The 19,769-nt window shown below is 35.8% G+C and overlaps 1 protein-coding gene across 35 annotated transcripts in view; it reads right to left on the bottom strand.

Annotated features, from left to right (window-relative positions):
* ABI2 (abl interactor 2) overlaps positions 1–19,769 on the bottom strand; it is a 101,189-nt gene that overhangs the window by 32,408 nt on the left and 49,012 nt on the right. For 20 of the 35 annotated variants that reach the window (XR_008619036.1, XR_008619035.1, XM_028481075.2 and 17 more), the window contains exons 3-6: positions 13,678–13,854; positions 12,111–12,128; positions 4,619–4,716; positions 721–867 (exon numbers count right to left, since the gene is read on the bottom strand). Coding sequence is in view for 33 of the 35 variants with exons in the window: in XM_028481075.2 (XP_028336876.1) it covers positions 721–867; positions 4,619–4,716; positions 12,111–12,128; positions 13,678–13,854 (440 nt within the window). In the remaining 2 variants the exon portion in view is untranslated. The remainder of the gene's footprint in view (positions 1–720; positions 868–4,618; positions 4,717–12,110; positions 12,129–13,677; positions 13,855–19,769) is intronic. The other 15 variants (XM_028481072.2, XM_028481115.2, XM_055089576.1 and 12 more) reach the window with 1 other exon arrangement.

The raw sequence follows: 19,769 nt of genomic DNA, 5'->3' as shown, positions 1-19,769 counted from the left end.
AGGAAGATCCCACAAGCCGCGGAGCGGCTGGGCCCGTGAGCCATGGCCGCTGAGCCTGCGCGTCCGGAGCCTGTGCTCCGCAACAGGAGAGGCCACAACAGTGAGAGGCCCACGTACCAAAAAAAAAAAAAAAAAAAAAAAAAAAAAGAAACTTGTTTTGGCTACCTTTTAATAAGCATGTATTAAAGAAACTGAGAAAGAAAAAAAATTCTCCATAAACATAGTGATAAATCATGTGGCTTGACACATAAAAATAATATTACTTTCTTTTATTCCAGTTTAAAGGCTGTCTGAAGAAACCTCTTTTATAATAAAAACAGTTTTCCTAAACAAATTATTTGATTAATTTTATTTGTAATGATATCATGATATACTATCCCCATATTAATGTTTTATTGCATATAGTTTTTCATCTGTAAAGTTCCACCAAAAAAACAACTTGAAATTTCCCACATCTGGTCAATTATTGTTTTCAGGTCAACAATAACTATTAATCTTGCAGAGAAATTTGCACTTTGAGATGACTGTTCTCTTTCAACTTCCTGGCTGCTCAAAGTTGCATCAGAACATGAGAAGAGAGAGGTGGAATCCGATGAGGTGTGGGGAGCAGAGTGAGGAAAAGAACTTAGTGCTTGGAAAATGAGAGAGATTTAACTGAAGTTATCTGAACAAATTATGGTACTATGACCATCACATTTTGCGCTGAGGTAAAGGAAATACCTGTAAGTTCGATTTCTTTGATTCACAGAAGCTGTCCTCACAGGGCTCTGCTGCGAGGGAGCCATAGTACGGGCTGGGCTAGGTACGTAATCATTTGGTACCACTGGAGGGCGCACTGGCTCCAGTGTGCGATAGGGGGAGTGCCGCCTACAAAAAGAAGAGCGTATGTATTGTGTGATTAGCAAGTTTCGGCACAATCAATTCAGAGCTGCCAGTAGTGAAATACAGTTTGTACTCGGAGGTAGTAGAACGTGTTTTAATAAAACCCAGCTACCAATTTCAGTCTTCCCTTAAGTATCACTTCTCCACCATTAGGGTTTTGATGCATATTGTTGTATTTTAGTCTCCAACTTCATTTCCCTCTGCTAATGCGATTTTGTTCATTCATTCTGAGAGCATGAAGATTCTACTACCAGGTAAGCCAATGTTTCCCAGACTCTCTTCTTAGATGAGTTCAAACTATTTTTGTGCCATGTCAAATTCCCCCAACTGCACTGCATAAATGCACTAATTATCCTCCTCACCCCTCTCTCCCTAACCAAAAACTCAGACAGGGTAAATCAATCTAGAACATGGCTGCTCCACAACCCCCGCGCTGATAATCAACAGCAACCCGAACAAGTCACTTCCCTTTCTATAAGGTACAGAAATAAAACCACGTCCACACACAGAAATATACAATTTAATCTCATCTCCTTCCATTCTCACTTCTCATCCTCCTTCAGCCTTCACCTTGATTGCTCTTACCTCTCACCCTCTTCACAGTTCAACATTTAAAAGGGAGAGAAGGAAAAAAAGATCACCTAAGTCTTTCTACCTTATTTGAAGTACAAAACAGACTGGATTTCATGAGCATATCTCCCTCTTTTTTTTCAAAATTTCCTTTTAAAAGAAAAGAATGAGAAGAGCAAGAAAGGAAATATGATAGGAAACAGGATGCACACTGGAACACTAGTAATTATTAAGTTAATTCTCATCTTTAAGTTTCCAAATAACTTTATGACAATGATAAATACTCAACTGACACAAAACTGATACTGTGTAGATGAGATTCTGGTCTTTAACTGGATCTCAAGATGTGAAAATTAAAGAGCTTTCTTTTCCTAAAATGATGTTGCTCACCTGACTTATGTATTTCTCAATAATTCACTTCCCCCAAAGCTCCCAAGGTTCCTTTAAATACTGTTCTCCTGGACCACTCGAGTTTTGGCTCATTGATTCTGGATGAGATTACTCTGCAATGACCCTGTCTACTATGCTCAAAATCTTCTTGCATAAACAAATATACACATTATTAAAAATAAATAACAGGCACTAGACAAGATATTGGGTCAAAGAAAGAAAAAGGAACGTTAGGACCTTGGATTTAAAATACAAAAAAGGAGGCTTCCCTGGTGGCGCAGTGGTTGAGAGTCCGCCTGCTGATGCAGGAGACACGGGTTCATGCCCTGGTCCGGGAAGATCCCACATGCCGCGGAGCGGCTGGGCCCGTGAGCCATGGCCTCTGAGCCTGCGCGTCCGGAGCCTGTGCTCCGCAGCGGAAGAGGCCCCAGCAGTGAGAGGCCCGCGTACCGCAAAAAAAAAAAAAACAAAAAAGGGGCTTCCCTGGTGGCGCAGTGGTTAAGAATCTGCCTGCCAATGCAGGGAACACAGGTTCGAGCCCTGATCTGGGAAGATCCCACATGCCGCAGAGCAACTAAGCCCGTGCACCACAACTACTGAGCCTGCGTGCCACAGCTACAGAAGCCCGCGCACCTAGAGCCCTTGCTCTGCACCAAGAGAAGCCACCGCAGTGAGAAGCCCGCACACTGCAACGAAGAGTAGCCTCCGCTTGCTGCAACTAGAGAAAGCCCGCATGCAGCAACGAAGACCCAACACAGCCAAAAATAAATAATAAATTTATTTTTAAAAATAAATAATAAATTTATTTTTAAAAATAAATAAAATAAAAGACAACAAAGTTTGGCATCTCTGAAGTTATGATGTAAATATAAAACACCATAAAATATGAAACTGATTGATTTCCAATTTTTCCCAGACAATAAAAATGTTCTGTTTCATGCAAGAAAAAAAAAAAACCTTTGCTGAGAACCATACAGTGAAGACAATGATAAAAAAAAACAAGGTAAGGGGCTTCCCTGGTGGCGCAGTGCTTGAGAATCTGCCTGCCAATACAGGGAACATGGGTTCGAGCCCTGGTCTGGGAAGATCCCACATGCCGCGGAGCAACTGGACCCGTGAGCCACAACTATTGAGCCTGCGCTCTAGAGCCTGTGCTCCACAGCAAGAGAGGCCACGACAGTAAGAGGCCCGCGCACCGTGATGAAGAGTAGCCCCCACTCACCGCAACTAGAGAGAGCCCTCGCACAGAAACGAAGACCCAACACAGCCAAAAATAATAAAGAAATAAATAATTAAAAAAAAAAAAAAAAAAAAACAAGGTAGAAAACTAGGGGCAGAGGACAAAACACGGTAGCTCAGCAAAGACCGCGAAAAAGCCAGGCTGTGACCATCAAGTGGCTAGTGGTGCCCAGCCACTCTGGTCTCCGAAGACACTGCAGAGCCCTTGCTAATACAAAAGGAAAACAAATACTAGTGTATGAGTAAATCTTTAAAATTGGGGAGCAATAGAAAATTTTATTTTACTAGGGTTATCTTGTTAACAATCTTGATTCAAAACCTAATAAAATCCATTAGATACTATACATGATAGAAATATAGACATTCCACAGGAAAATAAAACAAATACTTCCTCTTGACCTGATTCTCCGCTCTTACCCTGTACAATTATAACCTACCACATCATCTACATTCTACCCTGAAGTTTAAATCTTATTTAAGCTACTAGATTCTTTCCTCTCTAATCTAAGCAGAATTCTTTGTCCACCCCAAATAAAATCATCCTATTACTGGCTGGAAATCATTTTTATTCTTTTGTTTCACACTCTCCTAACTATAATTCCTCCTCCAACATCATCTTTCTTTGCTTGATTAGGTTGCTGGGGTTTTTGTTTGTTTTTTTTGTTTGTTTGGTTAGTTTTTTGTTTTTTGCTTTTTTCTTTTTTGGTGAGGGGGCCAAAAAACAAGATTGCCAATTAAAAACTTTTAAGCATATATCACAAAGCCAATGGTAGTCAAAGCATTTTGTCTTACACATTTTAAAAAAATCCAATTCATGGTACAGTGACTCTGAAAAGTTGACAGAGGACAAATTACCCCCTTTTACAGATGAAAAAACTGAACTGCTAAGAGGCTTACTATGCAACACGACATAGCACGAGCAGAGCTGGACCAAGATTTTAGTCACCTGACTTCTGGGTGATATTATGCCCACCTGACCTGATCACAAATCTTGATCATGATAAACCAAGTTTTTATACTAAGATGCTATGGAGGAAAAAAGTCAAGCTTTTCCATTAATTGACCATTTCTCCCAAAGTCAAATCCGAAGCCCAAGTCTGTAGACTGAATGAAAGCTCAGTATTCTCATAAAAACACAAGATATACAGAATTCTGTAACATGCACAGTATTTTCTTCAGAAGACTAGTTTGAATAAGAAAAGTCAACTATAATACAAAATACTAAAAATTTTCTGAAAATAGGAATTAGAGTGTAATTTATAATAAGCCATGAACTCAGGTTAGGATTTACCTAAAATTTAAAATGCATTAGAAAAATAATTTCTAAACAAAATATTTTTAAAGTATAAAGATGTTTCCCAGGTATAAAGTATAAAAGATGTTTTCCTTTTGGAAAAGTTACACACAAAAAAGACAATCCTAGGAAGAAAATGTTCTCTTTTCGAATATTTAAAAATAGTTTAAACATATATATTGTTTAGTTTCCACACAGCACTACATGAAATGGTTTTCAGTTATTGCTTAGTTACATACTCACCCAAGCGTCCCTTTCCCTGACATAGGGGGACTGGGGGGTTTCTGAGTTGGAGGTGTTGTACGCGGGAGCCCACCCATCTTCATATTCTGGGTACTCACCTAAAAAAATTTTGAGGAAAAATCAATTTAACCTGTATGCAGTGAAACAAAGTGGCACTTTCAGGAAATAACATTATGCTATTTAACAAAGGAGGGGAACGTTTAAATAGGAAAAAAAATTAGAGGCCATGCATTTCATATGCAATTTCTACTCTACTATCATTCTACAGTTGTACTCAAAGGACTCTTCCTAACGTGAGATTTTCAAATGATTAAAAAGTTGTATGCAAAGACTTTATTTGCCATTAGGCCATCACACCAACAGATCACTGGTTAGACTATAAGATACTACATTCAATTGAAATCAAATAGGATAACTATAAAAACTTTAGTTTTAATAAAGAGTAACTCAATCAGACAATAATGCCTTTAAGCAATTCCTTGTTTTTTAGATAGCAAGTTTATCATAAAAAACAAAAGACATGTTTCCCCCCAAAAAAATGCAACTTTAGTTTTGATCCATTTTAAGTAGAGAATATAAAATAAAGTTATATCATATACAGAGAAAATTCCATTTTTTAAAATTGTGGATCAGCCTTACAATTCAGATTTCTTTAATGTTCTCTCATGAAGGAATCACCTACCTGAAAACTGCCAGAAGTTAAGGCATGTTCCTAAACATCTGAACCAGAAAGGTAGGGCTGAGGTATCCCATTCAACTGTGAGCGGTACAATGGCCACTGGCAATGTCCTAGTTCCAATGGGAATTAAACCCACTCAGGCCCAAAATGAAGATTAATTTAGGCATAGGAAAGATGTAACATAGTCCTAAATCAGAGCTAAGCCGTGATTCCTCACTATTCTATCGCCAACTGAAAATGCAAGTGTGGGAAAGTTGGGTGATCTGGGAACCATGGATGCCACCAAAGGAGAAAGTCAGCACTTACACAGAAAGCCCTAGAAATCTGGGTACCTTAAAGAGTTAAGAGAAGTCATGCACAAATATAGATCAAATGCAATCTCAAGTTGTTTGAGATTACCAATTGGTTAGAGTTAATAATGTTCACCACATATGTTCATACCTGACCCTATTTTAAGCCCCTAATATTCTGGATTGCCAAACACTTCAAAAAAGGATCTTAACTTTTCTAATAAGAATACATCCAGAGTATTCGAATTATACTTATGAAATGAAACTGCAAGACTTCTGAAATCAGAATACACTTATAATTGTAATTTTAAAATATAAATTTTAAGAAAACAAATCATAATTATATACAGAGTATTGAAGCTGACAAAATTAACTCTGGCTTAAATGGAATATTTAAAAATCCTAAAATACTACTTAATATCTGAATAGGCAAGAAATAATATATCAAGTAACAAACTCTTCAAATGAATAGCCCAGTGAACAAGTTGTGTGTGATGTTAAAACAATCTTTAATGACAAATGATACCTTTGAAATATCAATATTTTTAAAGTTAAGCATTCATCTGTAATCCTTTTGTTATTGCTTTTAAACAACAAATACAAAACAAACTGGTTATCAAGGAAGAATAAAGATTAACTTATCCTTGCTCTCCCCCTCATTAATAAGCAGAGGGTATAATTGTATCTTAAAATGAAAATGTCAGAAGTTTTAAAAAAATTAATCCACATTTGGGGAAAATTTTAGGAGTAATATGACAACCAATAGCTTTTAAAACTGTATATCTTAATTTATGATACCAGAAGATTTTTAAAAGTAGTAGCCAAAGTCCTTTAAGCTCAACCTTAAACAACATAAAACCCAAAGTCACTTTAAGTGATGAAGGAGAAGTAGGTGAGCCAAACACTAAACTACATCAATTTGCTAGAAACAGGAAGGAAAAGGAGCAGGGACAGAAAAAGAGTAAAACAGAATTTTATTCTATACATGGAATAGCTAAAATACTTGAAAACAGCTTTCCAACGTTGATTTGTTTAAGGTTGTGGTATGTAAGGTGTTTTGTTTAAATTGCAGTATCTTCTCTGTAAGTCTTTTAATCTACCCAAAAAATAATATAAAATAAACAATCTATAAATTAAAATCTGGTGGACATTTCTATACATAAAACTTGATACATTTTATGATCTGTAGAATCATCAAATGGTTCTATTTGTTTGGTTAATGGGGTTTGCATGAGTAACTTAATTCACTTAAGAAACCAAAGAGTCCCTGTGGAATGTCCAACTAATCTATAATTTTATACTTCACTGATGCTGTACTACCTCTGTATTAAGCTAAAAGAGTATTCAATATTTCTTCAAGGTAGCTTTCCTTGTGAAAAATGTTTCTACGCTAAGTAAAACAATGAATATGCTCTGCAGAATATACTGCCATCTAATTTGAGGAAAAGGGAAAAGAACAGGAATAATTGCCAAACAAAACTTAATTAATTATAATATAGATCTCACCTATGATAAAAGTTAAGAAACTGTATTTCACATCTAAAATAATTGGGTAAAAAATTACTTACTGGATAGTCATCATGGTTCTAAAAACTACTTTGAGGGAAGTTACAGGGGGACACAACGCTTTCTGAAAAGGAGCAAAACACATGACTGAATTCTGAGTGTGGTGAAGGGGAACTTAACTAGAGAGAGAGGACATACCACAAACTCAGGATAAAGCAACACTGCACCCACTCCATAACAGCAATTCCACATGAAGCTTTATAAAATGTAACACACACAGGCAAAACTATCATCTGGCACATAAACGTGTAGATAGTGGTCCTGAATCATGAACAGGAGTGCTCATGATACTTTTCAAAGTTTTACTTGGGAATTGGAATGAAACTTTGGTGGCTGATTCCAACAATAATTCAATTAATGTGGGTATTTTTTGATGCCACAAAGGGAAAAGTCATCATTGAGAGCCGAGTGAAGCAGGTGTTAGGCACATGGAGAAAAAGCAGGAAAGGTCCCTTTTTTTTTTCCTGCCAGAATGAAACTGTCAAAACAGAAAAAATACTTCATTTAGGTGATGAAGGTTAATGCATGATCACAGCTCATATAATTTCCCACTGGCCTGGACTAAGAAATGCAGATAATACCGAGAGTAAGAGCAGTTCCTTTATGACCAGAGTGGTCTGCTCTCCCAGACTCTGGAGATCACTACAACTAGAACCAACCATCAGGCCAATTATTATACCTTATTACTGCTTCTAAAGTGCTCCTGGGGCTTCCCTGGTGGCGCAGTGGTTGCGCGTCCGCCTGCCGATGCAGGGGAACCGGGTTCGCACCCCGGTCTGGGAGGATCCCACGTGCTGCGGAGCGGCTGGGCCCGTGAGCCATGGCCGCTGAGCCTGCGCGTCCGTAGCCTGTGCTCCGCAGCGGGAGAGGCCACAACAGAGGGAGGCCTGCATACCACACACACAAAAAATAAAATAAAATAAAGTGCTCCTATCTTTCCTGCTCTGTCCTTTTTTGGTAAATGCAATACCCTCCTTGAACCCTGATATATATAGTATCATGTATTTCATATATAACACTCATTACAAATCTTAATGATTTCCAGTACCCTGTGAACTCCAGTATTTTTTATAAAGCTGTCCAGCCAGGTATATCTAGTTCATAGAGCACATCACCTCTGCTATGAAGAAATCTCCCACAAATAGAATCTCCCACAAATAGATGACCTGCTGCAACTTAACAGTGACAGACACATTCTAAAATGATATCTATGGTATATCTCTCATTTAAACCACCTACCACCAGACTACTAGGCACAAGGGTAAAAGAATATGAAAAATAAAAGAGGACAAAGGTCTGTAAAATGATTTCTCTGCTTTTAAGGAACTTATTTTAGAACAACTAAGACTCACATGTTTAAAACAAAAAGTAGTATCTACAAATTATATAGAAATCTCCAAAAAAGAAATATCATCAAATGGTTCAAATGTGAGACGAAATAGCTACAGAAGGTTTCACAGAGAAAAAAATCTGAGCTGGAGTGTTAACAAGTCTTAAGAAGAGCAAGATTTAAATATACTAAGAGAAGAGGAGTGGTATGTATAGGTTGTGCTGGATGTGGCGTAGTGAGAATGGGCAGCAGCTGTGGTCAAGCCCCTCTAGGCTTCCATTCAATGTCCACTATCGTTCCCCATTAGTTCCATCCAGTGCATAATTTTCTGGCTTCCTACAGATCTTTATCCCTCTCCTCAGAGGATATATGTACCTACTTCAATTCTCAGAGCCAGCAGGAAAAGAACGAGGAGATCCTCTGAAGGAGATCAAAGCTGAAATCAGGAATTCGAGTATGACTTCAGGAGAGATGTAAAATTTTTAGTAAGAGAGTTAGAAAGACAAAAAGCCTAAGGTGCCAAGAGTCCTAAAAATAATCTAATACAGAGATAAGGGAATAAGAGATTAGGAGTAAGGGGGGAAGAACAAATAAAGAAAGAAGAAGAAAAGAGGAATAAAGATGGACAGACTTCTGCTTGATTCTGAAAACAGTTTCCAACAACTGTCTTTTGACAAGATAGAATTGGTGGCTCAAGTCTGGAACTGACAGGCAAACCCAGATGAGTCTTCCAAAAGTTGCTGTTATTGTGGAGTTTTTCTTCCAAGTGTTGTATCAAATAAATTAACAATGAACCCTCAGCTGTACCCGAGAGCTAGAAATGTGAGAGGCAATTTATCATCCTTCTGTACTGTAGGGAATGACACACACAAGATCACATGCAAAGTGAAAAGGTTAGCCCATTTTTTACATAAAGTTATGGATCTTCAAGATCCCAAGCAAAATTTTCAGAAGTGTTGTATTCTTAATGTGTTAACTGTAAAAGAAACTCCTAACCCCTCCTCATTACTTATTAAGAATCTGCTTGTACAATGTTCATCTGAAATAAATACTACAGAAACAGATCATAAGTCTTTATTATTTTTGCATTAAAGTAAATACACTTATTTTTAAAGTACTTAAGCTTAGCTTCATTAGCGACAACTTTAAACTTTCAACAGAAATATCTGTTTCAAACGCATCAGTAACAAGGTCTTAAAACTCTTTTATTAAAATAAAGAGTGGGGAAAGGGTACCCCAGTTCAAGGTACATTCCACTTTTATATGGCCTCAGGTACATATTAAAACCCCTCCAATATGGCATTCTATCCATTGGCTTTTTATACCTTTTTCTTTAAAAATATCACCACGTTGTTTTCAAAGGTCTTATCAATTAAACTCTACAAGTTCTCATTTGACTGAAAAAAGTTAACCCAAATTTTAGATGAAAAGAACCATTAAACACAACCAGGACATGCTGTATAAAAGGTTAAAAATTCAACTTTTAAGCATGGAGGTCTCTTCTGAGTCAAATCCCATGTGTCCTGTCCCAAAGTATGATATTTGTTTAGAGTACATCTGAAAGGCATCAAGTCTGGCAACAATGGGAGCAAAGACAGAGCTCATAATGAGCTGAGGAGGAAATAAAATATCAGGAGACTTCCAGGACACCTGATATAATCTATAGGTCTCCAAAAAACTCAGCTGGAAAACCAGTGGACTAGTTTACTATCTGCGGTCCCTTCCAAATTTAACATTTTTAAATTCTATTTTCTATCTTAATATATTCAATTATTCCATTAATCAACCTTCTAAAGCAATTCATTTTTTCCCATCAACATGAAAAACAGTAATGATTTGCTATATGCTGAATATTTTTTCCACTCTACTTTGTTTTGGTTCACCCAAAATTATTAACTATGTGCCACAAGTTTATAGAGACGACAGACATACTCAGAAAGAAAGATAAGAAGGAAGAGACAGAGGACTGGCACATTCTAGCTTCTAGGATGACCTCAGGGTACATACTTCTCACCCTGTCAACCCCATCCCAATATAGTAGAAACAACTACATAGAGCCATAGTACTCAGGAGTGGAGCTTTTTTGGTGCAAAGAGCAAAGATGTTAAGGAATCTTATCCAAGTGTGATGTTCCCTTATTAGATCTCTCTTTCTTGGAAGCTCTCATTTCCCACTCACTCTGGCCTCTCACACAGAACAGATCCTGAACCCAGAAAGATCAAGAAGGAATTTGGGTTTGGAAGAAATGAGCTAGGGATAGTTCCTCAGGCAAGCTGGTCTAAACTTTAAGGGGAAAGAATTGGTCGATTTTTTTTGTCTTTCCTTTAGTAAATCTTTCTGTGCACTTCTATCACTTTGGAGGTTAATGTATCAGTAGCCAAAATCTGAATACAGACTTTAAGGGAAAAAAGCCAAGGTAGCCACAAAGACAGCTTTTGGTCTAATTCTACCTATTTTATGCGAAGGAATCTCCTCACTCACCGAAACTGAGGGCTTGGAGTCAACACTCCAATATACTTTATGTACACATGAAGTACATCTGCCTGGGCTCCTCCAGTCACATCTCTCTACCATGATCTGTTAACTTTCTGTGGCCGTGGTTAGTAGCTAGTTAATGATTCAGATCTCAGTCATCTTGTCTTCTTGTTATCACTTTCTACACTGAAGACATGGCAAACAACAGGGTATATGGTAAGAATACATATTTGAAAAGGAATTATAGAATTCAGCTAAGAAAAAAAGAACAAAAATGAAATGCATGATCAGTTTGGTGACAATAATTTTAGTACCATTCTATCTGACAGGCTTCTTGATTATTCTTGAATGTCTTTTCCCATTTTTCCCTCCAAAATACTAAAATGTTACTGAAACAAGTAAGAAAAGGAGATATCTTTAATTCTTAACTTGTATTTTGTTAGACACTATCATGAGCTTTTGATGTTTTGCATATAATACTCAGCTTGAAAACCTCTTAAAGTGAGTTTATACTGAAATATATAATTTATATAGCAATTTGAATAAAAAGACTAATTTTGTTTTTTGCAAAATACATGATACTGCAACTTAAAAAACACCCAAAACACTGAATATTTTCCAATTTTCAATTTTTTAAAGAGTGATTAAGAGTCAAGAGATAATGACATAGTGGCCACAAGGTATATAATAAAGCACACCATTTATAGAATAAAAAGGCTATTACACAGGGGGAGGGTTAAATGAAGCACATTAGCAGCCCTCCAATCCAAAACAAAATTTCTACATTTACAAAAGTCCAGCTAATTTTATTTCATAATGACAATTTATGATAGGGTAACTTACATTTCAGTTTCACAAAATATATTAACATTGCAAAATAACCATTTAGTCAACAAATATTTACTAAGTGTCTAATGTGTGTCAAGCACTGTTCTAGGCACACAGGATAGGGCAATGAACAAAACAGTCAAAAACATCTGCCCTCATGGAACATGAAGACACACAAAGTTTCATGACAAAAATGAAATAAAAATAAAAAAGAGGAATTATTTGTTGGTTTTAAAAGGCCAAGTGCCAAATATCTCTTCACTCCCCATATGTAATATTCTACATAAGAACAAAGAATGGAAATCCAGCCCTGGAATCTCTTACCTTAAATCTAAGCAACCACTTAATGCATAAATGGAGCAAATAAAAGAGGTAAGGGAAAAAAGCATTGAAAGGTTAGTTGGAACTTCAGGATGTGAAGAGAAAGGAAAAAAACAAAGAAAAAACAAGTTAAGCATTCAGCATTAAAAAATAATGTTTCAGTAGATCATAGAAAGAGTGGTTAAAGCAGAATGTGTCATGAACAGGAGTTTTTGGATGAAATTATATGACACTTTTATTTAAAAACAACTTTATCAAAGATTTCTTCAAATTAGTGACCCCTAAACACTAAAAAGTACAAAAAATGAAAGGGACTACAGATTCCCTAAAGAACATTTACTTGAGGATTAAATAAGAATTGGGGGATCACCTTTTTATTATATAAGAGGGGAAGTACAAATATGATGTTTTATATTCTAAGTGCCTTTTTGTCATTAAATTCTGACAGGATCCTAAAATTGTCTATTAGCAGTTGTTAGCCTCAAATAAATCTCAAAAGATTTTTCCAAGTTAGAATAAATTTCAGTTATTAATTATCCATCCAATTGTACATCCTATTTTAACATGCTCTAATTAGTACTGTAAACTAAATGCATTAGGTGTTCATTATAAAATTAAATATCAAATTTCAGATAATAGTGCTTATATCAAAATTGTAAGAAAGAAAAAGATTTTTAAAAAAAATTTACACCATACATATTCTTTTACCTAGATCTACATTAAATTTAGATTTAACTGATTTCTAGCCATACTTGTGTGAGGTATATTTTTTAAATTTAAATTTGCTTATATTAGACACAAATCAACTGCATGAACTGTACAGTTTCACTTATAGGCATATACGTATTTATTCAGCATCACATTTGAAAAGTCACTGTCTTTCAAATCACTGCTGAGATGCAAACTTTAAATAACCTAATACTTAGCTGAAGCTCTGAATAGTTTCTTAAGTATGAACACCAATTTAAATGAAAGTTATATGCTCATCAGTTGTGATTATGGTACTTTACATACATAGCAGGCACTTAAATACATTTTTAAAGATAGCCAAAATATATAATGACTATCTACTCAAAAGCAGTGGAAATACTAATTCACATATTAGTTTTATCTACATTATTCTCACCCAAAATGTTGAGATAAATTTGTTTTAGAAAAATTCAAAGTACATGTTTGTTTATATATGTTCTTTCTGAAAACTAATTCCAAAAGTTTGCTGATATTTTCAAGATAAAGCAAATACTTTAATAACATGCTGAATAATTTTTAATTAGTCATACTAAATCATTAAAAGATTAGAAATATAATACCACATTTATTTCCAGATCTATATGAGGTATTTTCATAACTGATTAAGCAAAAGCAATTCAGTCAAAGATGACTGTTTAAAACTTGAGAACATAGCACTAAGAAGAAAGAAGGATAACATAGTTATAGTGGTAAGAAATCTTCAGAACTACAAGTAGGCCAAGACTTGATCCTCTGGAAAGAAAAGATAAATGCTTAATTTTCTAAAGAGTTAGTTCCATTATGGGCTATTGTTTTTAAGCTGGAAAAAAATTATACTTACCTTTACTCCATGTCCAATATCATCTAGAATTGTATAGTCAATAGGTTTTCTAATATAACGAACTGGTCGTTCAAGGTTGGCTGGAGCAATAATCTTATGTGTCCTTGAAGTGTTTTTATTGGTAGTCAAAATACCAATTTCTCTTCTTGCAACTTTCTCTTTATGAATATCAACGGTCTACAAAATATAATATAAACACAACACAAAAATGTATAGCTCTAATATCCAGAAAAATAAAAATATAAATACTTAGAGGTTTAATATCATCATTCATATTCTTAACCACAACTGCTAACTTCTCCTTTTGGGACCAATACTGACTTTCTCCCTTTCTAGGCTAAAGCAAGGGATGCGAAACCATGGCTGGCAGACCAAATTTGGCCCACCACCTATTTTTTACAGCCCAAAAGCTAAGAGAGGTGTTTACATTTTTTTAATGGTTGAAAAAAGTCAAAAGAAAAATAAGGTCTTGACATGTGAAAATTATATGGAATTCAAATTTCAGTTTCCATAAATAAAGTTTTATTGGAACACAGTCATTCTACTTGCTTACATATTTTCATAATATAATGGCAGAGGTGAGTAGTACTAACAGAGACCTTATGGCCTGCAAAGCATAAAATATTTATTAGCTGGCCTTTTACAGAAAAAGTTTGCCAACCTCTGGATTAAACATGCTAATTTTTCCCCTCTCCATTAAGACTTAACCTAATTAAGAAAGCCCCAGTGAAGGAATTCCCTAGTGGTCCAGTGGTTAGGACTCCATGCTTTCACTGCTGAGGGCCTGGGTTCAATCCCTGGTTGGGGAACTAAGATCCCACAAGCCATGCAGTGCAGCCAAAAAAAAAAGAAAGGCCCAGTGATTAATCTGGTTCCATTTAAAAATAACCTATTAGTATAAATTCTATTAGTGTTTAAATATTTTTTTATTAAAAAAAGATAGGCCTAAACTATAAATACAATGTTAAAAATAAGAATCATTTTTTACAGAGAAACTTGTTTACTGAGGCAATGCTGCTTATATTTTATCATAACAAAATGCTTGTAAAATATTTCATTATTTTATTAAATGTTCAAAATAGGACATAATTTAGTACATAACAACAGTGTGTTTTTACTCAGTTTTCTATTTGCTGAGAGAGGGCGAATTTAAGCACGGGTAATTAATACATTAAAGCAGCATTTTTCAAACTGCAAGGTGCAATTTAGTGAGATGTGAGCAGCAATTATTTTAAATGAAAAAGAACAGAAATATCAGACAACATACACATAGTAAGGTATTTTTTCTTAAAATATGTTATGTATATAAATATATACATTAAATTGTGTACTGGATGGAATATAAAATGTATTTTTAACTGTGAGTTGCAGTTTAAAAAGTTTGAAAAATACTTCACTAAAATTGTTCACATCTCTTGCCACCATTCCTGGCAAGAGATGTGAACAGCAGCAATTAACAGACACTTTTGCTATTTCCTCCCCAAACCTACTTAAAGTTACCCTGTCCAAAGAATAACCAGGTAGTAACACAGAAATGGAAATGAAAGATAACCATCATGACATTATTTAATATGACTTTAAGAATTCTGAACACTGATTATTTATCCTTCTAAACTACCTAAAGTGTGAAGGAAACCTGAAACAAATTTGAAGCCTTCCATTTCAACCAACAGATCTTAAAAGAAACAGAATCTATAAGTTCATAACTAATAAATATCTAAATGAAGCGTCAAATCGAATACTGGCCAAGGTAGTGACCTTATCATTTTAACTTTTTAAGACAAAAATAGGTTTTGAACTTTTTCGGTGCATATTAGAAAAATTACAAAATCTGCTTTCCTTTTCAACTGATTGAGGGAGCTATAACAGAAAAAAAAAGGTTGCACATTAGTGACAATATTGGAATTTACTTATTTTTAACTTCAGAGAAATGGAAATTAATCATATTTTATTTCTGAATAATTTTTAATGAGTCTTTCTGAATTATGAAAAATATGAGCTAGGAAGATTTCATACTTACCAAGTATACTTCAAAATAACCAAAAAACCCCCAAATATGACACTTATTTTTTATATATAACTGGTCTTTGTTATACCAATAAAAGAAAATTTATTAGAGAATGTAATCCTCTTTCAACATTGTTTTCATTCTGCTTAGTTAGAAATATAATTATCTTATTCAGAAATGAAAACAAAAGAATGTAAACCTAATCAACAATAACAGAATTCTAAACTTAGGGCAAACTGGAACTTCAGATAATTTTCCTGCTAGAAATATTAATAAATCTCTGGAGAATGGAAAGAGGGGTAACTTTTCATTATTATTTGCACTAATATACAGTTATATTTTATAACAAGCACATATTTTAAACTGTTTGAAAAAACTGAGACTTTTTTAAAAGCATTAAAACAATTAGATCATACCTGGGGATTGGGGGCACTTACTATTACTTATATATTTTCTTTATGTACAAATAAACACACAGCCCAAACCTGTATAAGCCATTACAGTAAGCATAAAAGAAAGACCAACACAACAAAAGAAACGGTCACAGAACTTTTATATATAAGCCGAAATAAGGGATAGTTGCTACAATAGGGCATAAAATTAGGCTCTTAGCTTCCTAGAGAAGGCAAAGTATAAATAATGAGTTACAAGAAAATATACATCCCTTCATTAGAAAAGTGACCATGTGCCCAGCACTAAACTCTTAAAGGAACTGGTTGAAGGAATTATGAGACAAATGTTCGTTTTTGCTTCTTATATTAATTCTCATTAAAACTGAAGGCATATTTTAAAACGTAATTCTTAACAGCATATGTCTATATGAAGCCAAAATAATCTAGTTTGGTTATACATTTCTAGTTGTCTACTCTAAAAGAATACTAGAGCAGGGTTTCTCAACAGCAACACTACCAGCATTTTGGGCCAGATAATTTTTTGTTGTGCAAGGGCTGTCCTGAGCATTGCAGGTTGTAGAGAAGCATCCCAGTAGATATCTATAGCACTCCCCACCCCAAGCTGTAACAACCAAAAATGTCTGACGTTGCCAATTGTTCCCTTGGGGGTAAAACTGCTCTGACAGAGAACCAGGGATGTAGAAGAAGGACTAATTCATTTGTCTCTTACATTATTCACTCTCAAATGTCAATTGTTTCCAAACTTTGTACAAGAGTTGATTTATGATTAATGCCTCTAGTGACTGCCAAATATCAATATTTGATGTCATTAACTTTTAAAAATCATCTAAAATAATAAAAGTAATATATGGTTAAGAAAACCCAAAGGTATAATTTGTGAATTGCCATCCTAATACCACACTGAATTGAACTGTAGGAGTTCCCGTAGACAGAATCAAATATACCTTCAGAACATGGCTATGATTTTATTTTAAGTCTGAATAACAACTTTTAACAGAGAACAATAAATCTATTACATAAATAAGGAGGAGAAAGTTTGGTCCAGAAGATTCTGAAGTTTTCAGCAATTTCCTAATTCACATTTTTCAAAAATTTCTCTGGTAGAAAATACAATCATTTTCAAATTAGACAGAGTAATTTAATGAATACCCTCCATATACTTAACATCCAGCTTCAACATTCATCAACTCACAGCCAATTGTCAGTTTTTGTTTTTGTTTTGTTTTTTTGTTTTGTTTTGTTTTTTTGCAATACGTGGGCCTCTCACTGCTGTGGCCTCCCCCGTCGCGGAGCACAGGCTCCGGACGCGCAGGCCCAGCGGCCATGGCCCACGGGCCCAGCCGCTCCGCAGCAGGTGGGATCCCCCCAGACCGGGGCACGAACCCGTGTCCCCTGCATCAGCAGGCAGACTCGCAACCACTGCGCCACCAGGGAAGCCCCAATTGTCAGTTTTAAAAGAACTTTTGTAAAGCTCCTAAAACATATTTTTAAATATGGCTTGTATGTTTTTCCTGAATCAGACTCGTAGCTTTCAGTAATCACCATTGCCTTTGCCTTCACAATATACTTTGACATTACAATGCTGAAATGAATTAAGTTAAATTTTGGAAGTACGAATTCAACACTGATAGCTAGTCAGAATTTTAACAGTAAGAAAAGTATTTTCCACTTATCCTGGATTTCTAAAGTTACTAGTTATATGCCAATAAACTTACTCTCATTTAGAAGAGGCCTCAATAATAGCACTCACCTACAGCAAGTGGAAAATGTGTTTAACTAGCAAAGAAGACCAAAACTAATGCAAGTACACTGCTATTAATACTATTATTGTTTGCTACCTGTTAACCAACAAACACACCAAGTAATATTGCTGCAACTGTGCAAGAGTTAAATATCTTTTCTCCCACAGTTCCTTAACAATTTGTTTCTCCATCCTCTAACAGCTATTGCCAAGCTGGTCTCACATGCTGCAGGCTCCCCCCATGATATTTCAACCACACAGTGCCAAACCCAGACTCCTCTAGAATACCTCTCATGGCCTTGACTTTCAGCTCCTCTGCAAGCCTGAGCCCCCTCCCACACCTCCATCATGGACCCAAGCACATGCTCAGGCCACAGCAGATGACAGGAAGGTATGTATAAAGTATTTTGTTTTAGGGTTATACATGCATTGTCCCATTACCACAGATAACTGAAAGTAGATTGTACTGGATAGCACTACCTCAGTCAGCTGCCCATCAGTGTGGGAAAACATCTGCAGTCAAACAGTTACAGTGGGTTAACTCAACTAAGTTGGGTGTTTTAAAATGTGTCTCCATTTTTTTACACTAGTAAGTTACTGTTTCAAATAAGCATTTACTTATTTTAATTACAAATATGCTTTACACTATTCATCTTTCATAAAACAAATTAGTTAATCACAAACTGAATGGGTAATTTTCAGTTATTTATTTTTTATAAAATGAAATAAGCTATAAATACAAACTTAATTAGGAACTGTATAAATCCTACTTTCTATACATAATTACACATTGATAACCATTAGTGGGATTTCCTTAATTTAAAATTGGGAATTTTTAAACAAATCTATATACATAAAGTTGTTTTTTTTTAAATTTATTATTTATTTATTTATTTTTGGCTGCGTTGGGTCTTTGTTGCTGCATGAGGGCTTTCTCTAGTTGCAGCGAGCGGGGGTTACTCTTCATTGCGGTGCGTGGGCTTCTCATTGCGGTGGCTTCTCTTGTTGCGGAGCCCGGGCTCTAGGCGCGCAGGCTTCAGTAGTTGTGGCACGCAGGCTCAGTAGTTGTGGCTCACGGGCTCTAGAGTGCAGGGCTCAGTAGTTGTGGCACACGGGCTTAGTTGCTCCGCGGCATGTGGGATCTTCCCAGACCAGGTGTCAAACCCATGTCCCCTGCATTGGCAGGCGGATTCTTAACCACTGCGCCACCAGGGAAGTACTACATAAAGTTTTTTAAATAAAAAATTACCCTACATGGTGAGTTCCTCAGGGTTTAAACCTTCCATTGCCTTTTAGTAGTCCCTAAACCCTTAAGAAGAATCACTTCCATTCCTTTATTATTTTACAGTCATTCCTTTCTATCTCCTCTACTCGTTACGTGCTAACTACTTCAACACCTGGCCCAGTAAGTTCTAGTTAGCTCTTGGGGCGGTGGGAGAAACACTGCTTTGTAAGTTCTTTATGTTGTCTTTTGCCCTCTCTTGATCTTCTTCCAAGCCATGTTGAACTGAATACAGACAGTATTGACTGTTTTTAGTAGTTAAGAGAAGAATTTTAATTTACAAGTTTATAAGAATTTTAGCTTGAATAATGTTCTATAAATCTTTTTTTAACATCTTTATTGGAGTATAATTGCTTTACAATGGTTTGTTAGTTTCTTCTTTATAACAAAGTGAATCAGTTATACATATGTTCCCATATCTCTTCCCTCTTGTGTCTCCCTCCCTCCCACCCTCCCTATCCCACCCCTCTAGGTGGTCACAAAGCACCGAGCTGATCTCCCTGTGCTGTGCAACTGCTTCCCACTAGCTATCTGTTTTACATTTGGTAGTGTATATATGTCCATGCCACTCTCTCACTTCGTCCCAGCTTACCCTTCCCCCTCCCTGTGTCCTCAAGTCCTTTCTCTATGTCTGCGTCTTTATTCCTG

The sequence above is a fragment of the Physeter macrocephalus genome, chromosome 2 (assembly GCF_002837175.3).
Source record: "Physeter macrocephalus isolate SW-GA chromosome 2, ASM283717v5, whole genome shotgun sequence".
In the NCBI taxonomy this organism is placed as follows: domain Eukaryota; kingdom Metazoa; phylum Chordata; class Mammalia; order Artiodactyla; family Physeteridae; genus Physeter; species Physeter macrocephalus.
This window is presented reverse-complemented; position numbering and strand designations above follow the sequence as displayed.